This window comes from Gopherus flavomarginatus, chromosome 1 (genome assembly GCF_025201925.1).
Source record: "Gopherus flavomarginatus isolate rGopFla2 chromosome 1, rGopFla2.mat.asm, whole genome shotgun sequence".
NCBI lineage: Eukaryota > Metazoa > Chordata > Testudines > Testudinidae > Gopherus > Gopherus flavomarginatus.
Window position 1 is genome coordinate 365,451,384 of NC_066617.1, and position 19,530 is coordinate 365,470,913.

Consider the following 19,530-nt stretch of genomic DNA (forward strand, 5'->3'; position numbering starts at 1 on the left):
GATAAGCCTGAGTCTCTACTAGCGATCCTCGGCCAAAAACCTTTAGAAATGCGGCACTTGCCCTTTTGGTGACTCTCGCCAAGGCACTTCAAACAAGAAGTATCACTTTTTGGTATCAACTTTCCGCAGACTTCACACGGTTTGAACCCCAGCAACCAGGGCATGCCCTGGCGGCGGGGGAGAAACAGGGGGGGAACCCCCAAAACAAAAGCTTAGCCTACTACTACCAACTTCAGACAAAAACTGCTAACTATACACAAAATACAACGGCACACTGCTCAAGGCGCTTGCGGAAGCAAGAGCGAGGGAAGTTCCAGCTAGCCATCATGGGCAGCAAGAAGGAACCGAGGGGACAGCAGGTTGGCAGGGCCCTATATTGGGTGCCATGAAGATGCGAGTCCAGAGGGGCACCCAGGCCAACTCTACAGATGCTGCTAGGGGAAAAATCTTCTGGCTGCTGTGCACACAGTGCACACACACCTGATTGGAATGGACATGAACAAGCAGTCGAAGGAGAACTTAGAGGAACCCGCAAGATAGATATGGAAGAAATCCTGCCTCAGTGTGACCTGCTGCTCCCCCTGGCCCTCATTGCCAGTGCCTGCCTGCGCCAGCTCTGATTTGGTCATAAAGGCCAAATTCCGCGATCAGCTGCATATACCCATCTCCCATAACCTTCTGTGGGGAGCTGCCTGTGAGTACCTGATGGTACAACTTGGCCCTAAGTGTCCTCCTGCCTTCCTTGTCTGTCTGCCATGTACTCCACACACCCACGCAGCGTAGGAAAAAAATCAAACCAAAAACCCCGGCCAGGGCCTTGACCCTGAACAGAGAGAAGAGCCAGAGTCCGCCAGGGACGTCTCTATTGATGTGGCAGGTGCTCCAATGTTACAGTGACAGACAGGCAAGTGGGTGTGTGTGAGGGTAGCTAGACAGACAGAACCAAACAATGACTACGCACATAAGAACTATTAACATATCTTGTATTAATTCTTTGCTCACTGGCACCATTTCCACGCTCACGACAGGGCTGTCCGGAAGGCTCAGACAGGCTCTCAATCATTTTCTCCTCCCCTTCTCAACCCCCTGGTGTTCCCTACAAATCTCTGCTCTGTGGGGTTTTAGTTGTCAACATTTTTTGTTTAGTTTCCTAGTAATATATTCACTTTTAAAAACAGTTTCTCTGCATAATACAGGCTGGAGACTAGGGCCGGCTCCAGGGTTTTTGCCGCCCCAAGCAGCGGAAAAAAAAAAAAAAAGAAAGGCCGCGATCACGATTGGCAGCAACCCTACTATGCTGCTTTCTTCTTCGGTGGCAATTCGGTGGCAGGTCCTTCCCTCTGAGAGGGACCAAGGGACCCGCCGCCGAATTGCCGCTGAAGAGCTTGACGTGCCACCCCTTCCCCTTGGCCGCCCCAAGCACCTGCTTGCTGAGCTGGTGCCTGGAGCCGGCCCTGCTGGAGACCCTCGCTCAGTAAATACACACTGTGACGTTTCACAGGGAAGGAGGCAATCTTACACATCCTACGTGCTTGTCACTACCGATGCTCTGGGAGCTGCTCTGTGCGTTTGTGTCAGTGGGATCGTGGCCAGCTTCCCCCTTGTTTGTGGCTAATCTCACAAAGGCACTGGGACGCGAGCTGACGGTGAGGAAACATGATCCAGAACAGTGTTTCTCAGCGTTTTCAGGATGATGCCCTCTTATCCATAGTCCAAAATTTTCAGGACTCTCTGACGTTTAAGCTAGAAGTAAGAGTAAAACATGGATCAATGCTACCAAAGAACTGATGCTACGCCTGTCTGTCTGCCTGTGAGAGAGAGAGAGAGAGACTGACTTCAGGCACGTCACTTAACCCGCCCTGTGCCTCAGTTCCCCACAGGGATAGTACTTTACCAGGGTATTGTGAGGGTACAATCTAGCAATGACTGTTCAGCACTCACATGCTCTGGTGATGTGGACCATACAGATACCTAGATAGATACGGAATGCCTCTCTCAGGCTACCTTACAGGGGAAAGTTGGGCACCTCTCAGGCAGGTTAGTGACTTCAGACAGCTCCTCTTGCTGGAAGAATCAGCTTGATTTTGCAGGCAGTTCCCCTCTGCATTTACTTTCCAATTCTCTACAAGATTTAAAACTATCAACCGGAAATGTTTGCAGAACATTTATTAACTGTCCTACTGTGTCGTTTTCATCCCCCAGATCTTAGGCGTCAGTTGCACAAATTCAGCACTAGGGAGCAGCATTACATCAAATAAAACAGACAAGACCTGTACGGCTGTATCATGTCAGACACATACTGCTGAGCTAGGCAGAGACAATCACTCTATCCAAGGCCAGCAGCCATGGCTGCAGCATCTCTGCTTCCCCTGTGAGCCACTTCCAGGGAGATTTCCTGGGGTTTTCAGGAAGGAACAAAACTGGGAAAAGTCGCTATAACAAGACGATATTCAGTGCTGGTTCGTGTTCAAAGGACTGCACAATTATCCTCCACTAGAGAGGGAAGGATCTTTATCCCCCTTGCAGAGAGGAGGAAACTGAGGCACGCAGGTTGCGAGACTAGCTCCAAGCTACAGAGGGAGCCAGTGTCAGAACAGCCTCAGACATTCCTGTCATAGGAGCTGTACATGTTCCTAAAAAGACTGTACCTCCGGAGTCCCTCCTCCCAGGTCCTGTGTACAGATCACTAGGCCACGTCTCTGTCTACTAAACCACTACCAATGACCATGCTTTGAGCTTTATCTAGTGCCTCACGTCTGCGTGTGTGGAGACCACAGCCTGTCATGCTGACCAGGACTGTCTCCTGGAGCAGCAACCACCTGTTTGCTCTGTGTTTGTGCAGTGCCGAACACAACGAGCTCCTGGGCCATGACGAGGCTGCGAGTATGAGGATGATACAAATACATAATAACAAGCAAAGACCTGGGCACTCTCTCCGGGTGGTGGGGAAGAATTATTATCCCCAGTGCAGAGGTGAAGAATTTGGACAAAAAAATTATTGCCCAAACTTTCAAGATTTGGGGCGCCCACGATGGGACCTACTAGGACCTGATTTGTGGCGGCGCTGGGCACTCGGACCTCTGAACAACAGCCATGGGGCTAGGTCCCCAAAGCTGGGCACACAAAAATCTGTGGCCGCCTCTGGAAAACGTGGTCCTTGCCCAGGTACCCACAGCTGAGTCAGAGGCAGACCTGGGCACCAAACCCAGAGAAGTCCTAGTCTTCTGCTTTAACCACTAGATCTACAAAGTTTATAACATTTAGAGAGAGAAGAAAACGCCTATTCGTGGGAAGCGAAGTCAACACCACACAGTGCCACCCATCCACACGAGAAACCAGGGCCAGCTCTAGTGGCGGGCAGGCGAGTGGGGCGGTCACCCTGGGCCCAGCTTCCAAGGGGTGCTGCCACACTGCTGTGCCACTCGACTTTTTAATTTTTTTTTCTCCATTCTGATTGAAGCAAAAGTAACTGGCCACTCTGATTGGCGTCCTGCATTTTTTTTTTTTTATTTTTTTTTTTGCTTTGCTGATTGGCTGGATGTGGTTGGTTTATTTTTGCTTAGCTGCAAGTGTTCAGCAAAATGAGTAGGGCCACTCCTGAGGGAGATCAATGATTTCTGTGATACTCAACACACACACACACACACACACAGAAGTCCGCCATGGATCCAAGTCTCATCTCTGTAGTCAGCAACCTGCTATACAGTGACATTCCCCAGCATCAGCTCAGAGCGCCACAGCTAACCAGTGTGTAATGGGGCAAATACCAGCAGGACTGCACACCCGGCAGTAACTCATGCCGATCTGGTGGCCTCCGTGCGCTCCCCGTAGGGACATCGGTGACCACCACTAGGCAAAGACATCGTGCTGCAGTTATGGAGAGAAAGCCTCACTCCTAGCCCTGTCCCAGGACACCCCCTTTCTATCTACACCCAGCGATTGAGCTCCCTCTCCGCTCCACTGTCTGTTTTGGGGCGCCCAGCATCCTGTCCATCCTTCCAGACAGGCGTCCCTCAGCCAGTGCCACAAGGTGGAAAAGGTCGCTGAGTTGCATGATGCCCAGTATTAGCACTACGGTCATTTTCAAGGGGACACACAAAGATTTGGGTCGATGGCTCTAAGCACCGTCTCTAGGAAAACGGGTTTGGGAAGTGCAGGCGCATCTACATAGCTCAGGCACTTCCTCAGACCCTCCCTGGACTTCACACCCATGGCTGCACTGGTTGACCCAGAGCTGGGATTCACAGCTCCTCCAACAGACTGGCGACAAGCGCCCTGAGCTCTGCACGGGGCCAGGAATGGTTCCAGCAGCCCCTGGGCTTCCTCGGAGGACCCTCGCCCAAGCACGGACCCAGCCTAACCTGGCTCAGCTCGGGAGACCTGAGAAGAGCCAAGTGACATGGCCCTCAGTGAAGGCACCTATCTCGACCTCCCCAGCCTGCATCCGATTCCACAGTCACCAGCCTTCCAATTCTCCCATTCGCCTTACCTGGTGGCCGTCCTCTGGGACAAAGCCCTTGGTGGCAGCAAGGGCGGTCGGCTTGGCAGAGGGGGCACCTTGAGGGAGAGGGGCTTGGTCTCCAGCTGGTGGCGTTTCAGTGGCAAAGGGGGCAGCGGTGGTTTCCCCTTCCCTTCAGGGACCACTGGCCCCAGAGAGAGCTTGTCTCTGGCTGGCAGAGGAGCGGGCAGCGGAGGGGCAAAGTCAGTGAAGGAGGGCGGTTCGGAGCGACAGGGGACAGCAGGGGACAGTTCAGCAGAGACAGGACATGACGCTGAGGAGAACTTGACGGGAGGGCGACACCCCAGTCTGGGGGGGATGGGTGGGGGCACCTGGCTGAGGCCAGCAGGGTTCTCCAGCTCTGTGAGAAGAGGAGACTTCCTGCTGGCTGGCGTGGCCGAGTCACCTTTGAGCTCCGGCTCTGCCTGGGTAGTCACGGCATCCGTGCTGACCCGGAAAATGTTGCGTTTCATGGGGACTGGCCTCCTCGCTGCTATCACAGGCCCCTCTGTGGCTGGCGGCGTCTCCATGAAGGCCTTCTGGAGCCCAAAGAGGATGCGCTTACGATGGCCCGGCAGCAAGATACCGATCTGGGTCAGCGCCCCATCTGTCAGGTTCCTGCAGTCCGACACCTTCCAGAGATCATTCTTCTCAAAGCTCTCCAGGTACTGGTCCAGGTGAAGGGCTCTGAGCCATTCAGCCACAGGCAGGGACGCCCCTTCCTCCATTATGGGACAGGGGAGCTCCACCTCAGTTCATTTCTTCGCCACGTGGTGAGCTTCAAAATGGCATCCGTGCCTAGAGGGAAACAATCAAAGAGCTAGTAAGAATGTACTGGGCAAAGTGTTAGCTGGTCACAGCCGCTGCAGAAGGGGAACCAAGCCTCCAACCCACCTCCCGTGTACTAATGCAACATCGCACTGCAAGTGAACAGGCATCAGAGCATCAAACAGGAAGGGGACAGAGGCCCAGTCCTGCCACTCTTCCTTGGGCTGTTTCATAAAGCGTCCTACTGAAATTCCATGATATTCTTACCCCATTTTACAGAGGGGAAAACTGAGCCCCGGAGACACTAAGACCAATATTTTCATGATACTGTCTAGATCAAAGTGGGCTGATTTTCAGACCAGGCCGTTCTATTCTATCCAGGGTCTTATACCGCCTTCAGCAGCACAGCATCCAAGCGCCAGTACCTCTGAGAAAATCAAGCCACATCTAACACCGATTAGTTCACCCAGAAGACCCAAGCCAACATGAACGTTGCCTACGAATCCACAGAGCAGATTGGAAAATGAGGAAGCTCCCACCTTGGACTAAGTATCAGCAAAAAGCACCCCTGAGAGCCAAGTGTGTTCGACTGAAATAGTCTCCCCAAAGGGAAGTGGTGGGAGATATAAGGATATTAAAAGCTAGGCTGCTGACGCAGTGGGAGACAGACTGGAAGGAACACTCCTACGCTGGCTGGGCCATGAGCCCCAGACTTGCTCTTCCATCTCTAACTCCTAATATTCCTATCAGGAGCATACACCAAATTGGCAGGAGAGGGTGAATATGGCACATTGGGGACCGGCACAAGCACAACAGACATCAACCACCCTGCGTACATAGGGACAAGGGGACATCCCATTTAGCAGCAGCAGAGTAGGGGCTGGATGGAAACCAACAGAGCAGGGACTGTTGCAAGTGCAACTGATGCCCAGAGAGTCAAGGCAGTGTCCTCACGAGGCCCAACGCTCCTCCGACAGAGAGACACTCCTTTAACTCCGGCTCCTTGCTCACGATGCCAAAGCCTCGGCTGACCACAGAGCTGTTACAGGCTCAGAAGCAACACTGTGGTGAAAACCCTCTGTGACATTCCCCTGGTGTTATCTGGACCGGTGATCTGCTAGATCACTCCAATCCTCGACTCTGGGAGCCAGCCTGACCCTGCTCCGCTGTGAGAACCCCCACTCCTGGGCTGTTCACGCACAGCCTCTGGCATGTGAGCTACTCCTAGCACACGAGTGAGCACTTTTGGCCAGACGCTGCTTGGATTGTGCAACCGAATGACACTAGCCAATATCTCCGGTCCCAGACACAACCCCAGGAACCTCCATCTTGCAGTGTCTGGTTATGCCTGCTGGGGCTGCAAGCTTATATAAGTTCATCAATTTAACAGAGAAATTGATATGTACCAGGCTTGTTATCCCAAGGGGAGTCCCTGACACACTTCAAACCAAACACACTGCTTCAGGTAGAATAAACAAACAGATTTATTAACTACGAAAGATAGATTTTAAGTGATTATAACTCAAAGCATAACAAGTCAGATTTGGTAAAAATGAAATAAAAGCAAAATGCATTCTAAGCTGACCTTAACACTTTCAGTGCCCTTACAAATTTAGAGGCTTCTCACCACAGGCTGGCTGGTTGCTCTTCAGCCAGGCTCACCCCTTTGATCAGCACTTCAGTCACTTGGTGGTGGTGTCTGTAGATATAATTGGAAGAGAGAGAGAGCCTGGCAAACATCTTTCCCTTTTATCATGTTCTTTCTTCCCTCTTGGCTTTGCCCCCACCACCCCAAGTCAGGTGAGCATTACCTCATTGCAGTCCCTAACTGACCAAAGGAAGGGAGTGACTCACTCGAGAGTCCAATAGATCCTTTGCTGCTGCCTAGGCCAGTGTCCTTTGTTCCTGAGAGGCTGGGCTGGGTTTGTCCCACACATGCCGTGATGAAGTGTGAACTGCCCCTCTGCTCCTGAAGAGTTTTGCCTGGGCTTGTTATAAGCCATGAAGACACATTTTCAGACTCATAACTATATACATGAAATCACAACCTACAACATCACTATAACAACCATGCTCAGTGCATCATGAGCCTTCCAGAGACAACCAACATGACAAACTCTGCATTGGATACCATGCAATCATATTATAAAGATGAACATGGGGGTGCAGGGTGTTCTTCCGAGCTACAGAGTGTCACACCCTCATCATGCTGTCTGCTGAGGGATAGCCCATCCAGAGAAAGATCTTCCATCCTTCAAGGTGCTACCCTGCTATGATGGTTCTTGGACACACACACAGTTCAGAGAAATCTCCCCAAATCTCTTAATAATTATTGGTATTATTATTTTTTATTTGTATTCTCACAGCACTTTGGAGCCCCAGTCACAGACCATGGTGCTAGAGACTGTACCAGAACTAAGAGATGATCCCTGCCCACAAGAGCTTATAATCTAAGAGACAACAGATGGATATAGCCAGACAGAGCAGCAAGTACCGGGAAAAAATGAGACACTAGTCTGCAGGATGGCCAGGGGGTCTCAGCACACCAGATGCGTGACCACCAGGGATCTCCTTGTTTTCCATGATTAATAAAAAAAAATTGTCCAGTAAAAAAACCCATAAAATTCAGTGTTTTTCCACCATTAAAATGAAATGCTGAATCTTAGTTTCCCTAGCCACAATCTACACAGGTATCAGTTGAACACAACGTTTCATTGATATATTTACAATGTTTAAGCAAGTTTGAAGCCTATCACTGCCATCACTATCTGAGTCCCATCTCTTCCTCGCCCGCAGCCGCAGTTACATGCTCTGGCCCGTGCCCGCAGTGGGGAGCTGATGGGAGAAGTAAATGGGGAAGGAGCTGTGAGGGGAATGCAGGGAAGGTGGAGCCAGCTTGCAACACGTGTGGAAGGCACCGGAGGAGTGGAAACGGGGCCAGAGACGACGCATCAGGCGGTCACATCCCGCTCCCAACCTTTATATTGTGCTTCCCAGCATCCAAAGTTACGGTTTGTCTCTGTGTGAGGGGCAGCAGGGGAGAACGCAGAAAGGGGCTTATTTGAAATTTTAACAATGGGCAGAGGAGGCTGAGGGGAAGCACCGCCCAACAGCTCGACAGCGAAGGGGACTTGATAGGTAGGGTGGGCCTTGCTCCAGTAGGGATGGGGGGAGCCAGTGGGGAGCCAGGGGAGGGGTGCAAAGAGAGGGGTGATACGGTCAAAGCGGCGGGCTGGGAAGACAATCCATGCAGCAGCATTTGGAATGGATCCAAGCAGAACACAGTTCTATTTGTCAAGGCCAGAGAGAAGGAAGTGGCAGTAACCACGAGAGGCTAGTTAAGTGTTCTAGCTGGGAAAGGCCATATCTCAGAAATGTTTACAGAAAGAAGCTGCAAGATTTAGACATTGCCAGGAGGTGAGGACCTAGAGGAAGGTGCAAGGCCCAGGTGGTGGTGTCCACAGCACTTGAGAAAGGAGGTAGCTGGAAGGTTTTTTTGTGGAGGTTAAGGGTCAGAGGGAGGAGATTCAGAGCTCTCTCTGAGCCGTGTTTAGCTTGAGCTGATCGGCTACACAGTGAGGAGACATCAGAGAGACAGGCCAGGATTTTAGTTTGGACAGAAGGAGGCAGGCGTGGAGCAGAGAGGTGGATCTGTGAGCTGACAGCAGAGGAATGGGTTTTGAATTTGTGTTTGCCGATGAGATTGCCCAGAAATAAGGTGTAGAAGGAAAAGAGAAGTTATGTTTTCTGATCATATACAAAGAAGGGCCATCAGCTAATGATGTCAGAGTGGTGGGAGACTCATTAGTGTCTGGAGCACAGCAGCTAGCTAACGAGGCGACTGAGGATGAATGGGATTCATTAGCCAGGAGCATGTTGCTGCTGTGCAAGACAAGAAGAATCCTGCTTTGTATTTTAGCCACTGCTGATGCCTCATGAAAAACAATCAATGTTGGAAAGGTTTTAACTGAACCAGTTAACCCATACACCATTCTTTAATCTGCTTGGAGGTGGTCTGTTCTAACTGGTTCTCAGCACCTCTGAAATGCAGCCAACTCTGGGGTGGCTGCCACATGGTGCATTACAACACTGCTAAACAGTGAGGGGAAAATTCCAGCCAAGGACACCAGGACAAAACCTCTGCTCTTAAGAGTAACAAGGCATCCTTAACGGCCCCACTTAGCAGACAGGCGTGAGGTTCTTAAGGTTGCCTCCTGCTCCAACACATAGATTAACCATCCCTGAAGGAAGATGGTCTGAGCTGACCCTGCTAAGATTTTAACCTGCAGTTGCAGGGAGTTAAGATACTTCAAACCAAAGCTTGAGCGTCCAAACCACACCTCCAACACGCTGTAAGAAAGAGCATGTGTAAGGGAAGAAGGAAGGAAGTGTAGGTAACTTTCTTATCCCTCCCTTTGCTCCGAGATAGGGGAACTAACGGGGGAGTTTCTCAGGGACTGAAATGCCACTATCAGGATGAGCTGCCTGAGGTTGATGGTTAACAGAATATCCACCCCAACCCTCAGCGCCTCTGCAGAGAGAAATAGTTCCCTTAGACAGCTCGCTCCGGGATCTGATGAAGAGGTTAGAGTGGTGGAGGCTGATCTTCCTCTCGTACCAGCGTCACTCAGTCAGTGGAGGTCAATCAATGTAACACTCAGCAAGAAGAGAATTGAGCCACCGCATTCTCTCAGCTGCTGCGCCTGCTGGCGGGACGTGAGCAAGTTGTTACATGGGATTTGCCATCCTGGCTTAGATTATTGCCCCATCAAGGCTGTAATAAACCCAGGGTTCTGAGAGAGGCAAGAAAACTGACAGGTTTCAGAGTAGCAGCCGTGTTAGTCTGTATCCGCAAAAAGAACAGGAGTACTTGGGGCACCTTAGAGACTAACAAATTTGTTTGAGCATAAGTTTTCATGGGCTACCTCCCACTTCATCAGATGCTGAAACCTGAAACCTCCTAACCTTCCTGCCTCAGGAGAGGACATGACTCCCCCATAGGCCAATATCTCACTCCTCGAAGCATGAGAGTCGATCACACCGACTACCTTAGCTTGCACAGCTACACAAGCTCGGTAGTGAAGGCAAGCAATCGGGACCAGAGACCACTCTCAGTTACACCGCGGAGGGGAGTGGCTCCATGTTTAGACCAGCACCCTGAAGACTCCAGATTGTATCAAAGAAGAACCAGCTGAATGCAGGAAAGCACAAGATGATTTCAACATCACTCCCCCACTCAGCCTCCGGAAGGGCATAACACTCCCAGCTAGAGACCCTACCACTCCTTGGGAGATGGAAGAGGGCAGAGTACACAGCAGGGCTGCATCTAATTAAACCAAAAAGAGCAGAAGTCATGCTCTTCAGCAAGCACAGAGCAAGGCCACTGCCGAGTATGTCTGTTATTTCTATCTTCACAGAGCCCGCAGCAGGGAGGGCTCTAAAGTCCCTCCTCACCTGGGTTAGAGAAGTCTGGGACGAGCCCTGGAACAGCCTGAGAACTCGGAAAGACTTGGACAAACAGGAGAGACACCAAAGAGAAATGTCCTTATACCGAATGTATAGGATCAATGTGAACTGGCTAATGTTGTCACTGGCTACAGTGAGAGACGTCAGCAAAACACAGCCTGGTGTTCATCAGTTTAGCAGAGCCAGGAGTCCTTTCGCACACACAGGAAAACGGTAAGAGGGGGTGTCTGAGAGAAACACTGCGGTGGAGATACTTAAGACTACATGGAGCAGGGTTCAAATCGCTTAATTGAATAGGATGATTCCCAGAAATCAATCTCAAAGGGGGGACTCTTTCAAGCAGGACAGTCTTTGACGCCCCCGGTACTTTCCACTCTCCCCGGAGCCTTCGTTGCAGCATTCTGACAGATTTGCCAGACGTCTCTCCTTGTTTTGTTTGGGTGCCACTAACATCTGGTTTCAGAGTGGTGGCCATGCTAGACTGTATCAGCAAAAAGAACGAGGAGTCCTTATGGCGCCTTAGAGACTAACAAATTTATTTGGGCATTAAAACCCACTTCATCGGAGGAAGCCCACAAGTGGGAGGGATAGCTCAGTGGTTTGAGCATTGCCCTGCTAAACCAGGGTTGTGAGCTCAATCCTTGAGGGGCCACTTAGGGATCTGGGGCAAAATCAATACTTGGCCCTGCTAGTGAAGGCAAGGGGCTGGACTCAATGACATTTCAGGATCCCTTCCAGCTCTATGAGATAGGTATATCTCCATATATTAAGTTCTCTTCATTCTTTTTACTAACTTCAGGGTCCTAACAGGCACCAATTTGAAATGTCACAGCAGGCTACACAGTAAGGAAAAGCCCCAACACAGAGTCATTGCTGGGCCTGGGTGGAGAATTCAAAATACCAAACCATTGTCGTTTGGCTTGTTCGTCATAATAATTTTATTTTTCCAAGGCCAAAGGAGGACTGGATTTCCCCCGAGGGATTCCATATAGGACGGACTGAAATTTTTCCAGCACATTCCCACTCCCTGTTTATTCTAGGAGCTCAACTCTCTTACACCATTGACTCCCAACTGTTGGTGGGTCATGTCCACACTACAGCGGCACAGTTACGGCACTGATCACACCACAGTGGATACGCATGGCTTCCTCCAGTTTTTCCATCACTGCCAATACTCCAGCTCTCCGAGCGACAGTAGCTAGGTCGATCGAAGAACTCTTCTGTGGAGCCACCCTTGTCTACACAGGGGGTTAGGTCACCATAGCTACATCACTGAGGTGTACCGTAACTATGTCGATCAAACTCTAATGGGTTCATCAGGGTTTCCTATTAGACCAGGAAAGCTTTGCCATAACTGCTGGCCTAAGGGGAATCCACCCTTCATCACAAAATGGCACTAAACAACCAGGAACCATTTCGCCTTGTAATTAATGCAGCTAGACTAGAAAGGTCTGGAAGACGAAAGTGGGAAATCAGTGCACTTCACTATGGACCATCGTTACACACCTGGTATACATCTCGCAGCCTCTGCTGGAAGAGGAGGTATTGAGGAGATTTGACCCACCAGCACGTTTTTCTCCATTAGGCCATCTGGAGATCAGAGCAGCAGGATCAGGGAAAGGGAATCATCTCCATCTGCTTGTGGGAAAGGAATGGAGGGCCATGCAGGGGTAAGCATTGCCATGAGAAGACCAAGTACAGTGAATGCAGGGTGTGGATTACTTTTCTGGTGGAAAAATTAAGTCCCATGCCAAGCTCAATAACCAACTTGCAAGGCAAGCGTATAAACACAGCACTGGTGGACAGCTCCACTGGCATCTCAAACTCAGACCCCCTATCTTAAGGCAATTGTCTGCTTGTGCAACAAATCATATGTGTACAGACAAATATATCCGTCAGTGAGGTTTGAACCTAGGAGTTTGGACACCAAAGCCCCTAATAATCAAGCTAAAGATGTGGAGAAATTGGAGAGGGTCCAGAGAAGAGCAACAAGAATGATTAAAGGTCTTGAGAACATGACCTATGAAGGAAGGCTGAAACAATTGGGTTTGTTTAGTTTGGAAAAGAGAAGACTGAGAGGGGACATGATAGCAGTTTTCAGGTATCTAAAAGGGTGTCATCAGGAGGAGGGAGAAAACTTGTTCACCTTAGCCTCCAATGATAGAACAAGAAGCAATGGGCTTAAACTGCAGCAAGGGAGATTTAGGTTGGACATTAGGAAAAAGTTCCTAACTGTCAGGGTAGTTAAACACTGGAATAGATTGCCTAGGGAAGTTGTGGAATCTCCATCTCTGGAGATATTTAAGAGAAGGTTAGATAAATATCTATTAGGGATGGTCTAGACAGTATTTGGTCCTGCCATGAGGGCAGGGGACTGGACTCGATGACCTCTCGAGGTCCCTTCCAGTCCTAGAGTCTATGAATCTATGAGTCTATAAAAGAGTGACTCCATCAGCTGTGAGAAGTAGCAGGTTCTTATCCTCCATGTGGCCAGCTATTAGAGATATATGTGAACGCATGCACTAAACCAGCCAACAGATTTTGATTTGCAGACAAAAGGCTTTTCAAATAAATACACCCATTCTTTTTCCAACTTGACAGGCCAAAGGAGGAAGCAAGATGAATCTGCTGTTGGATGGCTGAGATTCATTCTGCAAAGGATCCAGTTTAATCCCAGTGAGGACTCAAAGCTACTCCTGTGAACTTTTAAAAAGGAAAGAGGCCTCAATCAGTGAGAAAAAGATTCATTGACTGCTGTGATATTATTTATACTGATTAGCAATTGATGGATTATTCTCCTGCTCCTGCCATGCACCAGATCTATATATCAGAGGGGTAGCTGTGTTAATCTGGATCTATATAGATCACTATCCAGCTTCTAGCGAGACCAGCAAACAACCCATTCAAGAGTCACAGAGATTTCTGCAGTCCAGAAAAAGGAGACAATAAAGTTACCCAATGGCTGATGCTTTCACAATCTTGCAGCCCAAAGTGAGACGCCGGGATCTTGCACCCACTTTGCCCCGAAGGTTGCTGCCGGACTTGGCAAGAGGGTGTTCTACTACCAGAGGGAGCAAAGAGGGATTGGCTTAGCAAGCTTATCAAGTTATCAAGGGATAAACTCCAGGGGCTGTTTGTGGAGGAGATGAAATCTTAACTCCATTGAAGCCTTACAAGTCCCAATCCAAGCCCCTTCCATCCTCAGAGCTTGACTGTCAGCTACTTTTCAAAGATTACTGGGGAGATTGACAGATTCAGAGTGTTTCAGGCCCAAAAGGCCCATTAGATCATCTCGACCAGTAGTTCTCAGCCTTTGTGGGCTCAGGACCCCTTTGTAAACATTTACGGCCTGTCGAGACCCAGTAAACAGTCTGGGGGTGGAGGGTCTGGGGCAGAGCCCGAACTAGGCACTTTAGCGCCTAGGGCGTGCGAGCGTATTTACCAGTCCTGGATATGGTGCTGCCCTGGGGCGGTTTCAGTCGGATCCTGCGCCTTGCAGGGGTTGGGTCCTGCCCAGCACTCACCCCACAGTGGCAGCTCCTGCAGCTCCTGTGCCGAGGGGCTGGCTGGGCTTGGCTCTCTGCTCCAAGTGTTCCAACCTCCAGGGTTGCAGCACGGCTCAGGTTTGGCCCCACCCCCCTGACTGGACCAAACCTGTGTGAGTGGAGCTGTGACCTGGCTCCTGGGATTGCAGGGCCACTCACTCAAATACGGCCTACCCAGACTCCCGTCATCATGTCGGCTGGGCCAAACCTCAGTGGTGCTGGGATCCCAGAGGTCACAGTGCCTGGAGCAGGGAGGTGAGCCCAGCCAGTCCTGCGGGACAGGAGCCGCAGGAGCTGCCACTTGACCCTTTAAAACATTTTGGTGACCCAGTTTTGGGTCCCGACCCATAGGTTGAGAAACTCTAATCTAGTCTGACACAGGCTGGAGAATTTCACCTTGTTACCTCTGCACTGAAGCCAATAATTTGTGTTTGACTAAAGCAAACCTGAGTTTGGTTAAAGCCTATCTTCCACAAAGGCAACTAGTCTTAATCAGAAGATCGTCAGCGATGGAGAATCCACCCTGCCCCTTGGCAGTTTGTTCCAATGGTTAATCACCCTCCCTGTAAAAGATCTGTGCCATTGGTGGAACATTGGCTGTTGGAAATGAGCTCCAGAGCCTATTGCATCTAGGTCACCGGCAGCGATGGAACGTTGTTATCTTCCTGCAGAGGTGGGAGTTGTGTTTGGCGACCTCAGTCCTCATGGCACAATAAAATCATCGTCGCTAACAGACGCACTTGATGGCTAAAAAGTACATATGGCCTGGAGAGTGCACACGCCTCTCACACCTACGCCTGAGGGGCTCCAGGTGAGAACGGAGGTGATCCGGGAGGGAGCATCTTGCTCTGCCTGGCATCGTTCAGTTTTTACACCAACGAACTGGCGTAGGGGACGTACCACTGACATACTCCTGTGATTATCATTATCTTGACTATGCCAATTTACACCAGCTAAGAATCTGGCCCAAGGCCCTGACATATTCCATAGCTTATTTTTGGTGTCCATGGGTGTGTGTCTGTTAATGCAGGTAGCAAGGCACTGGGCGAATGGTGGCTGTGAGCCTTTCTCCCTGAATTTGCACCACTGCACACTGATGCCAGCTGCTGCAGTTCTGTCTCAAGTCTCACGAAGTCGAGTGTTTTTCCAATAGCCCCAGCTCCAGGCATCACTAATTCCTGGGAAAACTCAGATTGCTTCTTTTAAAAAAAAAAAAAAAGTTCCAGTCCTCATGGTCAGTAGAGTAAAGCCTGAACATGCGACCCCGAAGGCTCTGAAAAGAACCCACATTTCATTCTTTGGTTCAAATCCCAGGATTTTCAAGTCAAATTTCATGATTTTCAGGGCCTGACTCCTGATTTTTTTCAATATAAAATTTAATTTTAGCACCAGAAATACCCTGAACAGTAATAACTGACCATGCCCATTCTCTGGGTGTGCTGCACAGAACCCCGCAGAGGCCATGGGCAGTGGGATAGCAGCCCTTCTGATGTCTCACTCCACCTGCCTCCTCCTTGGCTCCTTCCAGAACCTTCCTCTCAGTTGACCACTGCACCAAATCTTCCTCAGGAGGCTGTCTCGGACAGCTCTGCTGTGTCTTTTCAAGAGTCTCTCATTCCAATCAAGCTATTCCTCCTCTGGCTCCAAGCCTCTGGTCTCAGTTATCGGTAGTTCTGTCTCTCTCTATGGGTGACATGCTCGCCTTTGTCTGTAAACGACAACGGGTATCGAGCAGGCAAAGACCCAGCAGTGGCAAATGTACCAAGGAAAAAGGGATATGGTATTCACAAGATAAAGGGAGAGTGATCTAGTGCTCAGCCCGCAGAACTGGGAGTCAGGACTCTTGAGTTCTATTCCTGGCTCTGACGGTGAACAGGCCGCTCTGTGCCTCAGTTTCCCCATCTGTAAAATAGGGATAGTCAAACAGACCTGCCTCACAGGAGTGAGGATCAGTGTTTATAAAATGCTCTGAGATCTTCCGACTACAGGGTCTGTATAAATATACGGATTTATTACTGACCAAAATAACTAACTGCACCAATAACAGAGTACCGGACAGCTCCAATACAATATCCCAGCCCCAGGACAGTCAGAGTTGACGGGGTAGTGGTTAGATAGTGCCTCGTCTAGGGGAAACAGCCCACATGTCCCTGTAGCCAGATAGGATAGTATGGCAATATACTAGCTCCACTAGCTGGGACAAGTCAGTGATAGTACAGAGGCTTCCAGCCCAGCATGAGCCCATGTTTGGATGGTGACATAGAATCATAGGGTTGGAAGGGACCTCAGGAGATCATCTAGTCCAACCCCCTGCTCAAAGCAGGACCAATCCCCAGACAGATTTTTGCCCCAGATCCCTAAATGGCCCGCTCAAGGACTGAACTCATGACCCTGGGTTTAGCAGGCCAATGCTCAAACCACTGAGCTCCTCCCCCCCACCATGTATGCAATGACAGGGGAGAGATAGCTCAGTGGTTTGAACATTGGCCTGCTAAACCCAGGGTTGTGAGTTCAATCCCTGAGGGGGCCATTTAGGGAACTGGGGCAAAAATCTCTCTGGGCATTGGTCCTGCTTTGAGTAGCAGATTAGACAAGATGACCTCCTGAGGTCCCTTCTCGCCCTGATATTCTATGACTTAGTGTATGCCAACTGTTACCATATGGCGGTGTCTGAGATAACTACAGTTATTCCTCCTCTGCTCAGAGTATGTGTTTAGAGAGGAGATGGATGAAAGATGGACACAGAAATGACAACTGCCAGTTAAATGCTCTTGCTCACCTTTCTTCACAACACGAGATCAAAGCTACATCCAGTGAAATTAAAAGGTAAAGTTAAAACTGACCAAAGGAAACACTCTTTTAAACACAATGTATAACTAACCTGTGGAACTCCTTGCAACAAGATATTCTGAGGCCAAGAAGTTAGCAGGATTCAAAACAAGGATTAGACATTTACATGAACAAGCACCACAGTTTTGCCTGCTCAGATAACATTTTAAAAGGATTATAAAACCTCATGCTCTGAGGTGTAAGGCAACTGCTCACTGACAGGTGTTGGGAGGGAACTGGCCACCATACTGGACCAGTGTAATTAGTGTCATTAGTGTAATCCAGTGTAACAATGCCAAGGCTCTGAGGAATTATCTTTTTTCTCTTGGACACCAAAGATTTACCCTGTTGGTAAATCTTTACAGTTCAATGGCAGTTTGTAACTCTTGGTATTGCTTATAAGAACAGGCTTTTGAGAAAAACACACAGATCTGAATCATGTTTAAAAATTCCCTCCTAGTCATTCAAGCCATGATACACTTTCTCACTAGGTACTGCTGCTTCCCCAGCCCTTGAGACATCAGACACACCCATCACCAGACCAAAGGGCTCATCTTTGCTCTACTGTCATGTCTTGTGTCCTTTTCTCTGCAGTGAGTCACAGACAGCCCTGCCCCTCCTGCAGCCACGGCGCCCACCACAGGCTGTTTTCCCCACAGGGTCTCTGGATGGCGTGAGACTTCCTCATTCAGACAGTGGTAGCACGTTGCACCACAGCAGCAATATGCATTGACATCAGATCTCGGCGGCGGTCAGGGTGGAGTGACAAAGCCAGCTGTGATATCGGGGGGAAATGTTTCTCTTTTCCCCTTTTCGTGCTTTAGCCTCCCTATGCAAAGCAGAAGCCTCTTGAGTCGAGCTGTGTCAGCCAGAGAACATCTTTGCAAGCCAGCTGCTCTGCAACCGGTAGGATTGCTGCAAGCCCAGGGCAGCTTTTCCAGGCTCCTTTCGCCAACAGATCCCAGGAGCTAGCTGGCACTGGAGGTGCATGCTGGAAGTCTGCAGCAGGCCTGAGCACCACCCTGATGGCCCTCACCTAGTACCTCTCCCGGAGGACCCACTTGCCAGAGCTCAAAGGCAGGCAGTTTCCTGGGGGAAGGGCCGCGTTTCTGAGAGTGCAAAGCTAAGGAACAAACAGCAGCTGGAGCTTCCACAAGGGGCAGTGCCGAGTACGGGGGGAATACAAACCTCGCAGCGCAGGCATTCACCTCCGTCTGCCCCAGCCAAGTTCAGACCCGTGTCCCCTCTCCTTTGCAAGTATGTTCCTCTCCCAACTTGGGCAGCGGCTGAGCTCTCTACCCAGGAGAGGGCAACCCCCCTCCCACACTCTTCTGTGGGTTTCCTGCCCTGTTCCTCTCCCCTACCGAACTGAAGCTTGGCTCAGATCCCCGCTGCGGTTCACAGCAAAGTGAAAGTTCTCGGAGGCTCTGCTCAGTGTGGGCATGCATTTGTCTCTCCTCTGCATAGGCTGGAATTTGCAGATACCCACCCACAGAACCACAGCACACAGGGCAAGGGAAGGGGAGGCACCTTGGTGACCCTGCCTCTATGGGTGAAAGGCGATCCACTGATTTTGGAGGCAGAATCTCTGATCCTGTGAACCCTGGATGGAACAATGCATGGCGGGAGCGTCACTGTTTCCAGTCCCTTATAGCAGCGGCTCTCAACCTTTCCAGACAACTGTACCCCTTTCAGGAGTCTGATTTGTCTTGCATACACCTCAGATTTCACCTCACTTAAAATCTACTTGCTTACAAAATCAGACCTCAAAATATAAAAGTGTCACATCTCACTATTCCTGAACAATTGCTGACGTTCTCATTTTTACCATAGAATTATAAAATAAATCAATTGGAATGTAAATATTGTATTTCCATGTCCGTGTACAGTCCACAGAGCCACATCAACAAGTCATTGTCTGTAGGAAATCTGCATTTGTACTGACTTTGCTAGTGCTTTTTACGTAGTCTGTTGTAAAACTAGGCAAATATCTAGATGAGATGATGTACCCCCAGGAAAACCCTAAAGCAGTCCTACCCCCAGGGGTACCCATACTCCTGGTTGAAAATCACTGCCTAAGAGGGAGGAGTACCTGTGGCACCCTAGGGTATCATCTAGATGCGATATATCGATCCCCAAACGCGCTCCCCATCGACTCCGGAACTCCACAGGAGCGAGCGGCGGTAGCAGAGTCGACGGTGGAGCCACGGACATCAATCCCGTGCCGTGAGGACAGGAGGTAAATTGATCTAAGACACTTTGACTTCAGCTACGCTATTCTTTAGCTTAAGTTGCGTATCTTACATCAACACCCCCCCCCTCAGTGTAGACCAGGCCTTAGAGAATAACACATTTATTTGGGCATAAGCTTTTGTGCACTAAAACGCACAGAAGCTTATGCCCAAATAAATGTGTTATTCTCTA

At 49.8% G+C, this 19,530-nt stretch overlaps 1 protein-coding gene across 4 annotated transcripts in view; it reads right to left on the minus strand.

The window, feature by feature from the left end:
* Positions 1 to 18,478, minus strand: part of ARAP1 (ArfGAP with RhoGAP domain, ankyrin repeat and PH domain 1) — a 154,019-nt gene extending 135,541 nt beyond the window's left edge. For all 4 annotated transcript variants that reach the window (XM_050943979.1, XM_050942533.1, XM_050943209.1 and 1 more), the window contains exons 1-2: positions 18,295 to 18,478; positions 4,490 to 5,296 (exon numbers count right to left, since the gene is read on the minus strand). In XM_050943979.1, coding sequence (XP_050799936.1) covers positions 4,490 to 5,226 — 737 coding nt within the window. In that variant the 5' untranslated portion in view covers positions 5,227 to 5,296; positions 18,295 to 18,478. The remainder of the gene's footprint in view (positions 1 to 4,489; positions 5,297 to 18,294) is intronic.
* Between the last annotated feature and the right edge of the window lie 1,052 nt (positions 18,479 to 19,530).